Below are 14,500 nucleotides of genomic sequence, written 5' to 3'. Positions count from 1 at the left end.
CTCTAACTGAAACTATTACCCACCACTAATCCTGTCCGGTCTTTAGGTTTTCCTGGTTTTGACTCTGGGTGTAATCTTGCCCTTAACGGCTGGGTGTATTGTAACCCTTGATAAACGGGGTGAGGTGGGGCCACTGTTGACGTTTGTCCAGCAGGTGGCATCAGAGCTCCACTTAGGTTGTCTAGTATTTTGTTTCTTTCAGTCTCCGGCAGGGCGCCGGAACGTCGTGGGTTTGAACACCACTGCAGTGTTTTTCTTATGTTTTCATGCAGTGGCGTAGGGACGGTAAATTGTAAATATAAAAGCCAAGGTTAATGCCCAACGGAGTGTAGTTGGGTTAGCTTGACTCTGGCTAGCCTTCTTGGGCATGGCACTGTTCAGTGAACAGTCCATTATGATTAAGTATATCACATTTGTACTGCAGAAGTCCAATCTCGTATGTTAAAACTGGTTTAATGTACTTGAGGTAGGAAAGCTAAAACGGAAGGTTAAAACATATTAAACTAAGTCTCGTTATAATACCGAACATGGCCACGCGGTGGAGCATTTGCAGCGGGTTGGAGATTAGACGGAACGACCCTCCGGAATCCAGCAAAGCGCGGGAGACTGGCCCCCTGCCATGTGGTCCCTAGCCAAGTGTATTCTAGGTAACGTTGAGTCAGGCTGATCTCGACGGAGATTCTGTTTCTCTGTCGGAGTGTGTATGTAAGTATCCCCTCTCCCTCAAGGCTGTTCTCGACATCTCTTCGTCTTCTCCCAGAATAAACCACTCCCTTCCTGTTTATGAGAAGGAGAGGATTAGGCTTGTTGTTGATGCATGTGCTGGTTCCCAGCGATCTCTCTGGAGGCCCTTCAACCACAACTTCCAAACCTTGGACCGTTTGTGGAAAAAGTGTTCCGCCCCCAGACGATCTGAAATACATGCTTGTTGTGAAATCGAAAAGTGTTCCTACTGGGAAGGATGATGTAATCTCTGTTGGCATTGGAGATGGAATTTTCAAGCGCTTGGCTAGGCTGTTGAGCATTAATTATGATGTAACTTACTGTCAGTTAGCCTTCATTTTAATGTAATTTATTGTCTTATCATAAATTATAAGGTAACTTACTGTCTAGTCTCCCTTCATTCTACTGTAATTTCCTCTCGGTTGATAGCATTTGTTCTACTGTAAATTCCTGTAGTTAAGCTTTAATTTTTTTTGATTTCTAACGTAACTTCCTGTCTTAACATTCCGATTTGAGAAAACTTTGTATACATTCACTAAGAGGTCTTTGTACCTCTTTCTGTTGGCATTGCTCCAGCAACACATCCTCTATCAGTCAGAAGGCTCACGTTAGCCGGACTGCTATTGTGCTAGCTATCCCGTCCTCATGAGTGGGCTGTCTGTATGCCTGGTTGTGGGAGGGGGGCAGTAAGAGAACACCGTCCAGTCTCCTCATTCAACATGGCAGACACTGGACACCGTGTGAAACGGTGGTGGACCTTCTCCCATCAGGATCTAGTTCCCCCACCTGCAACGGTGCCAGGTACACTGGAGGTTCTGGTAAACAGGAGGGTCTGGTCAACTTGTTAGGTCCGGTCAACTGGACGGTCTGGTTAGGTAGAGGCCGAGTTCTTGTCAACTAGAGGGTCTGGTGAACTGGAAGAAGTGAAACGTTGTAATTTGGTCTTATCTGGAGGTTCGCTGCCAGCTGTCTGTCATTCATCTTGGGTTTATTTTGGACATACCACCTCCCTCCCTCTTCCCTCGGCTCCATGCTGGGTTGTTGTCAGGCAGAAGGCCATGCTGGCTGGCGTCACTGAGACCTCAACTACTCAGTCAGCAGTGTGCTGGTGTGATTCAGCTCCATCGAGTGTACAGCCACATGGTGGTTGTGTTTAGTATAGGATGTTCTACCCTGGGGTTTTACCCTGAGGGTCCTCATAGCATGCCGGGTAGACTGTTCGGTAATGCTGCTAGCGTGTATGCTGCTAACATTGAGGTTAGCAGGAGGATTATTGGACATGCTAACGATTGACATCGTATACATGTACAATCTCAGACAACAAAGACTGAAATCTGTCTGTCTAGCTCTCCCCTCTCCTCATGGTATGGGTCTTGTTAGTAAGGGTTGGTTGCCAGGGTAACAGTGAGCACTGTTGCTCATTTGACTCGGACAACTAGAGGGCAGCAATGAAAATAGAAGCCATTGTTCACCTAGCTCTACTAATCTCTCCCTCTCTTTTTCTTTCTGCTCTTGAGGAGAGAGGCCGTTTACTCAACAGTGGCGTCCTGCTGACTAACAACGTTGTGTTTCGAGATATTTAATTTACTGTCTAATCATTTGTAAAACATATTTCCCATATAGTATATCTAATATATAATAATGTGTAACGCATATTTAATACTTTTAATTTATACACTATTTAATTTATAATGTGTAACACATTTTCCACGTGGTCAATAAATGATAGAGACGTCCCCTTTTTACCCTCGTGCATCCGCGGGGTTAACAGCGCGCGTCACATTCTTACACAATCTGCCCTGGCAACGGACAGAAATGTGTGATTGGTGGAGGACTGTGACGTGTCACTTTGGAATGCAACAGCTATGGCATACAAGTTAACAAGTGTTTTTACTATTGTATACGCACGCACACCTATAGTCTGTACACACGCACGGCTTTAACTCCTTGGAAAAGCACTCGTAATATCTGATGTGAATATCTTCATGTTCCATCCAATTAATAACGACCTTTTGCATTTTATGGAGACGGCGCGTGCGCAACCGAGGGCCTCGTGGTAAATAGAACTCTCGGCGGCCACGAGCCCAGGGTCAGCCCTGACGTGACGTCACAGTGAGCCCGAGCTCTGTGAAGTTGTAGCGCAAGCTCTCGGGAGGCGGAGGCGCGCGCAGTAGTAAAAACACACTGCTGGTGGACGGAACTTGTGGGATTCTATTGACATATTTAAATCTGCCTTTCGGTTTCTACCCGTGGAGAAGGAATACGACGTAGACCACACGACATCTTTCGAGGGAAATTCAAGATAAACTATAACTATTATCATTTTTTTGTTGCATTTTCAAAAGCATGTCGTCCGCGAGCGTCACCGCCTCGCGGAGACAGTCCTGCTACCTGTGCGACCTGCCACGCATGCCGTGGGCCACCATCTGGGACTTCACCGAGCCCGTTTGCCGCGGCTGCGTAAACTACGAGGGCGCCGACCGGGTGGAGTTCGTCATCGACAGCGCCCGGCAGCTGAGGCGGACACGCGGCTTCCAGGAGGGAAGGTCCGCTGGGCCGGGGAAGCCCCACCACCCCGGGAAGGACCCCCAGACGATGAGCCATTCAACGGCCGGGGATCAACCTGGACCACGGCCGCCACAGTTGTCGATGGATCGGCACCCGCTTTCGGACCGACCGGCAAGACTGACAGGACCGGAGTGCCAAGCGATCATGAGGCAGACAAACGGACTCTCCACGCAAAACGGATGGCCAAAATCAGACGACCATCCGCCGGAGCTCAACCGACAGAGCCCCGACCCGCGGCGGACTGGCGCGGTTCCTCTCAGTCTGCTGACCGGGCTGGACGGCCGTCCCTCGCCGCTGGGTCGACCCGGGGAAGGGAAGGACGCCCCGAGGCAGCCGTTGGTCGGCAGCAGGACTGTACGCCACCTCATGGCGCTGCAAGCCTTCAAGACGGAGCACGCGACCCTCCAGCGTGTGATGGCGTCCGAGCCCACGGCCACGTCCTCCAAGTTAGGTAAACACACACACACGCACACACGCACGCACGCGTGTATAAACTACTGCTGCATCTATAACCCATCCGTAAATAGTCCCCAAATATAGTTAACAAGGATATGAGAACTCGGGAACTATGAGCCATCGTGGGCTACGGTTTATAATCACTTAATAAACTGAAATCAACTTCCTCCGGGATGCATTGAATGTGTTGTACTGTTATCAAGGTAACAGGTGGTGGAAAGTCGTGTTGGACCGTTGTTTCTGTTGGACTTTTTGTAGCACATTGTTTCTCTTAAAAGACAAAATTGTCATATATATATATTGCACACCTTTGGACGTTATTTACCAATATTAATCAAGTATTCAACAATGCTTTGGTAGAAAATATAATAAATGCATTGAAAAAGAAAGAAATTAATTGTGCCAAATATGTTAAAGCTAAGATTTGTGTATCATAAAATACAAATAATAATATACTAATACTGAAATCATACATTTATTCCTCCATTCAGGTAAATCTCCGCGGGTGGGGAAACGGAAGTCATCTCCGGACCTCAACGGGGAGGGGGGCGCGGCCTCCAAGATGAACGGTGTGGAAGCGTGGCTTCCCTCCCCCCACCCCCGTGCCATGCCCCCTGAGCTCCCGCCCACGGGACCCTCCCCCATGGCGGCCCTCCTCCTCGTCGCAGACCCCGCCGGCCTGCCCAAGGAGGAGCCTCGAGCGGACTCGTCGGGGGCGGGGCCCGGGGCCGTCGGGGGCGGGGCTCCGCTGTGCTGCACGCTGTGTCGGGGCCGTCTGGAGGACACTCACTTTGTCCAGTGCCCGTCGGCGCCGGCCCACAAGTTCTGCTTCCCGTGCTCGCAGGGGAGCATCCGGCAGCAGCAGGACGCGACCGGGGAGGTGTACTGCCCCAGCGGGGAGCGCTGCCCCCTGGTGGGCTCTGGCGTGCCCTGGGCCTTCATGCAGGGGGAGATCGCCACCATCCTGGCCGCCGGGGACGTCAAGGTGAAGAAGGAGCCCTGAGCACCAGGCCCGGGCCCCCCCGAAGGGCTCCGTCACCCACCCGCCCCCAGGAGGAACGTCCGGCCCCAGGAGGAACGTCCGGCCCCAGGAGGAACGACCGGTCCCTGGAGGAACACACATGTCACTTGTTGTCAGAAGTTGCATGTCGGAAGTTACAAACTGAGAGCTTGGTGTGTCGCCAGGTATGCTTATGCCAGGTACGCTAACGGCAGGTATGCTGGCACGAGTTACACTAATGGCAGGTGTGCTTATGCCAGGTACGCTTACGCCAGGTGTGCTTATGCCAGGTACGCTTACACCAGATGTGCTTATGCCAGGTACGCTTACACCAGGTACAGGACGGCGGGTAGGCTAACGCCAGGTATGCTAATGGGAGGTGCCCACCGCAAGGTGAGGCAGACGGCAGGTACACGCAGTCAAAGTATGCAGCTTGGGGACGACGCCCAGAAGTCTACTGTACGTGTTTTACGTTATTGTCACGCCGACCCATGCAGAGCGGACCGGGGCCGGTCCGGCTGGACCGTAGACCGGCCAGCGTTTACTGAGACGTAACGGACACACATGGCTGTCGCCATGACAACTGACCTGAGCATGTTGGACACGAGAGAGAGAGGGGTCCTCTCCAGCAGCACTGTGTTTATAATACTTTGTATACAAGACTGTGTATATAAAACTTATTCTGTTGCATACTTTTTGTTTTTATATTGTATGAAGATCTACTATGTGTTCTGCTCCACATCCAAGTACTTCCTGTTCAGAGTCGAATGTGGTTTATCTGAGAACCTCTCTATTTGTAGTTGTTCTTCTATTGTTCTTTCTCGTTGTATTTCTAGTTTTATTCGAAAAATCCATCTTCTTGCCAAATATAGTTTGACCTGATAACACCTGTGGTGTCTTTCTTCAAGGAGTGTGTGTGTTTGTGTGTTCATGTCTCAACAGGTGTTATGTCCCCATAAACTAGTATTGTGTTGCTAGGTGGTGTGTGAGAAAGGTCCCTATGAGGGAGTGGTATCCACGTTACGATCTTCCCAGACTAGTTTACACCCCCGGTGTTTAAATGTCCCTGCAGGCTTGCATGCTTCAAACACTTAAACACACCCTCACATGGAGGGAAGATGACGTCTTCGCTAATGATGGGTTGAGGTTGAATGTTCAACGCATTCTCCTGACATGGCCCCGGTGGCCATGGCCACTGTTTACAGTGTCCACCTCCCTGCTGTTTACAGCAGGGAGGTGGAGGCGAGCAGAGAGTCAGAAGCACATAGGGGAAGGGTACCCGCCGCCCAGGGGAGATCAACGAGAACCATGTTTATGTCACTAGGTCAGATGCTAGGCTAGATGAAAGACTAGACACTAAGATATACCGGATGCTATAATGGATGCCATGCTAGATGTTATGCACGATGCCATACTAGAAGCAATATTAGATGTTATAACTAGACGCTATGCTAGATGTTAGGCTAGATGCTAAGCTCAGTGAGGTTAGGTTTCAGTAGACGATTTAACATGTATTTATATTCCTTCATCTAGGCTAAGCTAGTGCTACCACAGGCAGTGTGGGACCCCAACGGAAGCTGGACCTGCAGTAGTAGCATTAGTTGGGGCATTCTACTACCTGGGCCTGGTTTGAAACATTTCCACTTTTCTCAGGACTTGGGGTCAGCAGGACGTTGTAGACCGCCTTCCCACCTGCTTGCGGGAAAGTTACGATTAGTGGCGCTGGCCGACTTTGCGTTGGCTTTTGGCCAAGAAGGGATGCACACAATAGGAAGTAAAGGTTCAAGTGCCCTTTACGCCTTTCTTCTGTGGAACTAAGAAAATGGTTGAATGGATCTTCCCAGGAGAGCCAGGGACACACACACACGCACACGCATACACACACACACACACACACACACACACACACACACACACACACATGGAGTGTGCAGGGCCCAGACGGATGTTTTGACCTGCAGTACGAGTATAATGGAGCAGAGTATTATGGTTTGTAGAAAGAGGCAAGCTGATTAATGGGGCATAGAACCTGTCAGTGGTCACTGTCACTCTGGGACATGTGGGCACAGGAAGCTTGTGACCATGTTAACGGAGGGATGGTGACCCAGACAGACGGAGAGAGAGAGAAAGAAAAAGAGTGGGAGAGAAAGTGTGGGAGGGAGAGCAAGAGGGGGAGAGAGTGGGGAGGTTTAAAGGTGAGAGGAGAGTTGAGAGGGGGGAGACAGAACACCTCTGCTCTCCAAGATTTTCATTTGTGACCTTTAAGGCCCCTTTAGTGGCTTTCCTGTTTCCGTTGTCCCTTCCCATTAACAGTCATTGCTTTTTCGAAGCTTGGTTTCAATTGGGCTTAATGACGGACTGCTAGCGACCCCTGTCGACCATCTGTGTCATAGAAGTATATTCTATCGTACTCAAACTGTGAAGAACTCCGCGGAGAATGAATGACCTCTACTGGGGAACATAAAATGGGCTACACAATTTTCGCCAGTATTTAGAAACAATTACCATAAATAAAAAACATGTTCGACAGTCTGTTGATCCCCCTGCGCGACGCAAGTCCTAATCCCACGAGTTTTATGCCTGTGTTTAGTTTGTTAGGTTGACATTTACTCAGGCGTTCGGCGCAGACAACCGGCGCATGCCTAGCCAAAGGGGTCCTTCTGGTCCTGTCTTCCCTGTGCGCCTGACGTCGACTGATCTGATTGCCCTATCATTACTAAACCCGTTCGATTAGCGAAAAGTAATCAACAACACATATCTTCCGTGGAGTAATGATGGGCGGGAGGTCCAGCACGTTAGCGGCAGGGCTCTGCGGGGCGCTTCTGGTCGGCTACTGCATCTACTTCGACCGTAAGAGACGGAGTGACCCCAGCTTCAAGAACAGGCTGCGGGAACGTGAGTTTTGACCTCCTCCTTCTCAACCTCCTGCTGCTTCTGATTCTTCTCCGGTCTCCGGGTTAAGATCTAGTGGCCCCAGAAAGGCGGTGTATCGTGTCAGGTAGTAATTCTGGTCGGTAACAAGGTGTAACGCGCATGTCTGGCATGAGGAGCTGTCGTCGTGGTCCTGACGAACCCTGAAGTCACATCCCGATTAACACGGTGTATTACACTGCAGCGTTGGCTTGCTACCATGCTGTCTGGGGTTTAGGTCATTTGAAAACATTAATCCTGCAGTGATGAGACGGGTGGCTTTGCCAACGGGTTTTGGTCACTTGTCCATGCTGAACCTCCCTGTGACAGTGTAGACTTAGGGATTTTAGTGGGTCACTTGTCGGTCCTGGGCGTCCCTGTGACGTTAAGCTAGGCTAACAGGTAATTAGTCGGTCACTTATCCGACCTGGACGTCCCTGGGTCGGTATACTAATGGTTATTGGTCGGTCACTTGTCTGCCCTGGACGACCCAGTGTTGGTAGGCTAACGGGTATGAATCTGTCACTTGCGTTGGTAGGCTAAAGGGTGCACCATGCAGAAGATGTGTATCACACGTTCTTGCTTCATGTCCGGGATGAGATACGTGTATAGATTCTAAGGTTAGTTACCAGCAGTATGCTAACCTGACCGACTGGTAGAACCCGATCCTAGCCTAGCCTAGCCCAGCCCAGGTCGGGGGGTGGACTAGTGACCCAGTATCCACTATCTCTATTGTTGCTATTATGTGATATCAGATTGGCATCACGTGATATGGACACCACATCTTGTCTCAATATTTTGAACATTTTCAAAGTAGGGTGAGCTGCAAACATGAGACACAAGATAATAATAGTAATGTCTCCCTCTGTCAGGGAGGAGAAAGCAGAAGGTGGCCAAGGACCGGGCTGGGATGTCCAAGGTAAGCTCCTCAAACACCTCCTACTCATCAGTACTAACTCAGTCAGTAGTACCCGACTACTAAGACTTGGTATACTAGCACTCAGTAGTACTGGGACTCGGTAGTAGTACTGGGACTCGGTAGTAGTACGACGATTTAGTAGTACTAGGACATGGTAGAACTAGGACTCGGTAGTTCAAGGACTAAGTATTAGTAGAAGGAATCAGTAGAAATATAACTTAGTAGGACTTGATAGTACTACGACTTGGTAACGAGTATAGTATTCTGAACTCTACCCCGTTACTGGAAACAGCCACTTAATGTGTTGCATCTTCAATGGAATCTGTTGTTGAGCTAACATGGAGCTAATGTATTTTAGCTCCCAGACCTGAAGGATGCGGAGGCCGTCCAGAAGTTTTTCCTGGAGGAGATCCAGCTTGGGGAGGAGCTACTGGCACAGGGTGAGCCCCACCATGCTGACACCATGCTAACTTCTCCATAATAGTTGTATGTACAGCTACCACTGTGCAAACTGCTCCATAACATAGTCGATGCACTACTAACCTCATGCTAGCTGATTCATCGCAATGTGCACACTGCTTACGGTCAACGTGCTTACTCGTTCACCGCTACCTGCTGACTGCTGGTTCCTCAGGATCGGGCAGTAACTGTTGGACTACTCCAAAGCAGCCAGATTGGGTTACTGTGTTCACTAACGCTAACCGGTGAGCAAGGCGCCAGTGGTCTCATTCAGCTTCGTGTGTGTGTGTGTGTGTCAGGTGACTACGAGACGGGTGTGGACCACCTGACCAATGCCATCGCGGTGTGCGGTCAGCCTCAGCAGCTGCTCCAGGTGCTGCAGCAGACCCTCCCACCGCCCGTCTTCCAGATGTTACTCACCAAGCTGCCCACCATCAGCCAGGTAACAATACACTGATGTACATTAATATACACACTAATGTATACTAATGCCCTCGCCAAGCTTCCCATCTTCAGCTAGGTACAAATACAAACTGTGTACTAATACACCCTAATGTATAATAATACACACTAACACACATGATTATACACACTAATGTATATTAGATGTACACACTAATGTATACCAATACACATAATTATACACACTAATGTATATTAGATATACACTAATGTATACTAATGTTTAGTAACACACTCGTATATATTAACACACTAATGTATACAAATTAGAGGCCAATTGATACTAGATTTTAGGGAATGTATATCGTTGTTTCTTTTATATTCACTAACTAAGCTGCCCACCGTCAGCCAGTAGTACCAAATGGATCAAGGGTCAGAATAGGACGGGTTCTCCAGATTTGTCACTCGGCAGGTTTGAATTGTGCAGTTTGTTTTGGTAGGCACTGGTTTCATGTTTCTATCCGGAACTTCTGAACCCTCTTTCTTTGCTCTACTTAATTGACATCCGATCCTGACCCGGGTACTCACTGTATGCTGTGCTAAAACCAACTGATGATGCACTCTGTGGTATTCTCTTGAATACATTTATTTCCTGATTCAGATTAAATCTTCCACTTATGCTGTGATCTAGCTTCTTTCACTCTGACCCAGTAGCTTCCATTGATTTTTTTTTTTATTTTAGAAGCATGTCAGTTGCTATCTCTGTTATGTAATGTTCTGATAAGTGCTAGTGATGTGACGGGGAGTAAGTGGTAGGGAGGGGTCCTAGTAGTGTGACGGGGGAGTAACAGGGAGTAACAGTGTTCTCTCTTCCTTTCCACAGCGCATCGTGACTGCTCAGAGCCTCAGCGAAGACGATCTAGAGTAAACATCTATCACCGTGGCAACCGTGGCTCGTCTGCTACCACGGCAACCCAAGGGAATCTTTTTTTAGACTTGTTTATTTGATGACATCATTGTTTATCTTTATTGTTCTGAGACGTCTGATTGGTCCATACAGGCTGTGTTCCGCACGTCTGAAGCATACCCTCCACTCATTGGTTGGTCAGGTTGTCATGTTTCTGTAAGTAGGATGCCTAACCTCTTCATAGCAGCGCTGTACTGCTGGGTGGTATACCCCTGAGCTGTCGGCTACTACACACCTGTATGGTTAACTGAAACTATTTTTATGGTCATGGAATGTTCTGTACCTTTTGAAGAGGCTCCCCCTCCTCTTCAAATGTAAAAAAACAAGTAAAAAAAAAAGGTGAATGAAATGACTGCTGTTTTATTTCCCTGTGTTGACGGTTCATTTACAGTATTTACAGAGGACAGGGCTGCATCAACCACCAGGTGTGAGATACCATCTCCTAAACTAATGTTTTGACATCACACATGGGAGTCTCCAGATCTATGATCGACCAATCCATTTTACATTTGGGGACACTCCGACGTATGAATGGTCAAACAAGGACCCTTAAACATGATATGCAGGTAACCCAACTGCATTGTTAAAATAAAAAAGGTTGGCTCCGTTTCCAGTACGGAGAACCTCAGAACCCTGGAGAACACATGGGTTCTAAACGAGAAGTCCCAGACTCTGCAAGTGTGCCCCCGTGGCCACGAGGTTATTCAATGTGAATCTTCTACTTCTGGGCCTTGGTCTTCTGACCTTTGGTCTTCTGGCCTTTGGTCTTCTGGCCTTTGGGCTTCTGGGCCTTGGGCTTCGGACCTTTGGGCTTTTCACCTTTGGGCTTTTCACCTTTGGGCTTCTGGCCCTTGGTCTTCGTACCCTTTATCTTCTGGAACTTCTTCTTGCTCTTGGTCTTGCTCTTGTTCTTAGTCTTGGTGCTGTCGGTCATCTCTCCCCTGAAAGACGAAGGCTTGGCCGGCTTCGTCTTCATTGCCACGCGACGCTGGAAGGCAGCCGCGTTCACACCCTTTCCCGGCGCTGGTCTCTCCTTCGCCCCGCCCCCTCGTCCGGGGCCAGTGGACCCCTTCTTGGCTCCACCTCCTGCGGCAGCGCTGCTGGGTGTGACTTTCTTATCCTTCTTGACGGACCTCTTGACACGGACCTTGCGTGTCGCCAGGGGGGTGCCGTCCAGCTTCAGAGCCAGCTGCACCGAGTCAGCGCTCTGCACACAGGAGGACACAGACAGGAAGTAGTCTCGCATAAGGTAGGACAGGACACTATTTATTTATTGTTACTGCCCCTACCACTAATTTAATAATGACTAGCCTTGTACATCTCGTTCGCATGGCCATGTCAGCTCAGTGATGTGAGAGGCCCTCACCTCAAATAGGATGTAGCCGAAGCCTTTCCCAAGCCCGGTGTTTTTATCTCTGATCAGACGCACGGCTGTCACGGCGCCACACCCCTCAAAGTGTTCCCGCAGAGTCGCCTCCGTCAGCTCTACACAATACATAGATGAGGAATGGGTTGACACAATACATGGATATATTTATATTCATAACAATAAATATATACAGCAAATATAATTCGTTTTTTATCATTTGTGCATTTTTACGCTTTTATTCAATAAGATACAGGAAAGGCAGAGGAGAAATGCACCAAAGGGAAGGAACCGAACCCAGGTCGCTGCAATTAGGAATGCGCCTTAATGGTATATAAATGTATAAATCTACATCCAGACAACCTAGAGATTGACTCACCGAACGCCAGGTTCCCCACGAACACAGACCTCTTGTGGTCATGCTGAAACATTGAGGAGAGTCAGTGTTGAGGAACATGGCACTGATCCACCATTCAGGATAAGTCAGGTGACTAAGCGTGCTTTGGGGATCATTCTTGCCTATCGTCAGGTGACCTACCGTGCTCTCTGTCACACTGTCCACTCGGATGACGAAATCTTTCGCCACCTCCAGCCCGTTCCTGCGGAAAGGTGTGTGACTGTTAGTAGTTCATGTGTTGCTTAGCGATAAAAAGATGAGGTGGGAGCTGCCCTACCTCTCCAAAGCCTTGCAAGCACCCTCTTCGTCCTTGAAGACCACATAGGCGTTCAGACTCTGCTTCATGGGGTGAACTTTACGCCTGTGGACCAAAACGACAGGTTGACCACAAGACACAACCAAAGTTCTGAAGGATGCTGACGAGACATGGACAGACTCTCTGTTATCCAGGCAACCCATGGTGCTACCATGGCAACGTGATCTTTTGACACTTACTGGATGGTCGCTACTCTAAGAGAATCTGATGGATCCTCCCTCACCTGTAGAGAGAGAGACATACACACAGAGTGAGGTTAGAGACATTTGTCACTAGTACGGGAGAAGAGAGAAGGTGCAGGTCAGAGACGTGTCACTAGTAAAGGGGAGTCCAGAAGGAGAGAGAGGAGGTGCAGGTGAGCGACGTGTCACTAGTTCAGGGTCTGGTGTGAGAGGAAAGGTGTTCTTACCACTGAGCGGAAGCGCGTGGACTCCACGGCCCCCTTCTCTCTGAACAGCTTCAGCAGGCCCTAGGGGACCAGACAGATGCTCAGAGGGGTCGCACAGGGCGCTGGGGTCCACTAGAGGGTTCTGCCGAACGCTGCCTTACCTTCTTGGTGAAGCTGGCAGGGAGGTTCCCCACGAACACTGTCCTCTTCTTTTTCTCCTCGTCTTCCTTGTGAGATGCTGAAGGTGGGTTTCTCGGTCTCTTCGCTGGTTGGACCGCCTCTTCCTCATCCATTCCCAAAGCAACGGCAGCTTTCCTCCGGTTTGCCTTCGAGGGCTTCTTCTGTTGCTCTTGTTTGTCTGCGTTCTGCAGCGCGCTTTCCCTGCAGGATACAACAATCTTAGTTTAATACTGGAACACACGGCCTGACTCACCTGTCCACTAACGGCACAGGTGACTCACCTGTCTACCAGCTGCTGACAGTCTGCAGGCTCATCCTGTGACTTCTTCTGGTGTTGTAGGGCTTGAGCTTTGACCCCTGCTGGCTCAGTCTGCTTCTTGACTCCCGGGATCTTTTCAGCGGGCTGCCATGGCAACAACACAACGTAGATGGAAATCAACACTTGGTATTGATATTTTAATGTGGCTGATCTAACCGCAAGCCTATAATAGGCGATCACATCAGCGTTTGAAAGAACAAGTCTAAGGCATTTAAATCATTCAGAAAACTTAAGAATTGAAGGCTTCACGTATTAAAATTAAGTTGCTCTTTCATGACCCAAAATACATAGAGGATGACATAAGCTGTCCGTAGAGGTGCAATATTGATTGGTTTCTCGCCATTAAATACAATCATAATACTTATTAGGTTGCAATGTCCTCCAAGTCCCTTGCGGCTACGGCTGATCAATTGCTGTGATTATCATCAGCCTAGACCGGTGCATTCCGGAAGAGGTTTCTTTATTTACCTTCGGTGCTGGAATGAACAGCAGCGGGGCGGGAGCGGCTGAACTGAACAAGGCCGACAGAGACCCTGACCCCGCCGGGGGGGTGGGAAACAAGCTGCCGGAGACCTGTCCAAACTCATAGTCCGCCGACTTTTGGTCAGACTCGACCGCCTCACTGGAGAAACACGGCATGGTAATGATCACTGCTGTACAGTTACGGCGCACAACTCAAACGAGAGGCTGGACACTACAGTAATGAAGGTTCCACAGTAAATTATTACATGCATAATATCTTATTATTAGAAAAACAAATGGACCAACCTCTTTTTAAGCTCCTTCTTCATAATTATTTCCAAAGCTTTCCCCACGATTTTGCACTGCTTTACGTGTTAATATCTAACATTCGACAATACAGTTTAAACTCTATAAAACCCGTCAAGTAAACATTTGAACATCAACTTGCTTTCAACTCTCACGTTTTCCCTTGACGTCCGCCCTATTCATGTGTCCGACAGGGAACACGTACAGTAGTTAAGGTTCCTACATGTTCTAAACGTTAATAGTATTCCATTATGATAAATGTAATCTTTTAAATTAATTCAATGAGAAGAAATGCAAAAATATGAAGCGTATCAAGATCCGATAATAATAATATATATTAAAAAAATGTCTGCGGCAATGTT

The 14,500-nt window shown here is 48.7% G+C and overlaps 3 protein-coding genes across 6 annotated transcripts; 2 read left to right on the top strand and 1 right to left on the bottom strand.

Moving 5' to 3' along the window:
• Positions 1–190: 190 nt before the first annotated feature.
• Positions 191–5,634, top strand: irf2bp2b (interferon regulatory factor 2 binding protein 2b). Of its 3 annotated transcripts, none has more exons than XM_030351091.1 (3): positions 191–705; positions 3,069–3,742; positions 4,239–5,634. In XM_030351091.1, the coding sequence occupies exons 2-3, from the start codon at positions 3,070–3,072 to the stop codon at positions 4,748–4,750; spliced, it is 1,185 nt and encodes a 394-aa protein (XP_030206951.1). In that variant the 5' UTR covers positions 191–705; position 3,069; the 3' UTR covers positions 4,751–5,634. The 3 variants fall into 3 exon arrangements, 2 of the variants coding, with proteins under 2 accessions (XP_030206951.1, XP_030206950.1); XR_003976116.1 differs by lacking the exon at positions 191–705 and having other exon boundaries at positions 2,828–3,742; positions 4,239–5,037; positions 5,068–5,634; XM_030351090.1 differs by lacking the exon at positions 191–705 and having other exon boundaries at positions 2,828–3,742.
• A 1,746-nt stretch (positions 5,635–7,380) lies between these two features.
• Positions 7,381–10,753, top strand: tomm20b (translocase of outer mitochondrial membrane 20b). The gene is made up of 5 exons (XM_030351085.1): positions 7,381–7,642; positions 8,530–8,576; positions 8,935–9,016; positions 9,335–9,477; positions 10,321–10,753. The coding sequence occupies exons 1-5, from the start codon at positions 7,519–7,521 to the stop codon at positions 10,363–10,365; spliced, it is 441 nt and encodes a 146-aa protein (XP_030206945.1). The 5' UTR covers positions 7,381–7,518; the 3' UTR covers positions 10,366–10,753.
• On the bottom strand, positions 10,745–14,346 carry rbm34 (RNA binding motif protein 34). 2 transcript variants are annotated; one of them, XM_030351076.1, is made up of 12 exons: positions 14,139–14,346; positions 13,839–13,992; positions 13,333–13,454; positions 13,033–13,252; positions 12,893–12,952; positions 12,663–12,706; positions 12,445–12,528; positions 12,309–12,369; positions 12,150–12,192; positions 11,771–11,889; positions 11,179–11,611; positions 10,745–11,148 (listed from the first exon to the last, which is right to left on the bottom strand). In XM_030351076.1, the coding sequence occupies exons 1-12, from the start codon at positions 14,159–14,161 to the stop codon at positions 11,123–11,125; spliced, it is 1,389 nt and encodes a 462-aa protein (XP_030206936.1). In that variant the 5' UTR covers positions 14,162–14,346; the 3' UTR covers positions 10,745–11,122. The 2 variants fall into 2 exon arrangements, with proteins under 2 accessions (XP_030206936.1, XP_030206935.1); XM_030351075.1 differs by having other exon boundaries at positions 10,745–11,611.
• Positions 14,347–14,500: the final 154 nt, after the last annotated feature.

Source organism: Gadus morhua, chromosome 3 (assembly GCF_902167405.1).
Source record: "Gadus morhua chromosome 3, gadMor3.0, whole genome shotgun sequence".
Taxonomy (NCBI): domain Eukaryota; kingdom Metazoa; phylum Chordata; class Actinopteri; order Gadiformes; family Gadidae; genus Gadus; species Gadus morhua.
The sequence above is the reverse complement of the archived record's forward strand: the minus strand, read 5'-3'. Positions and strand labels throughout refer to the sequence as shown.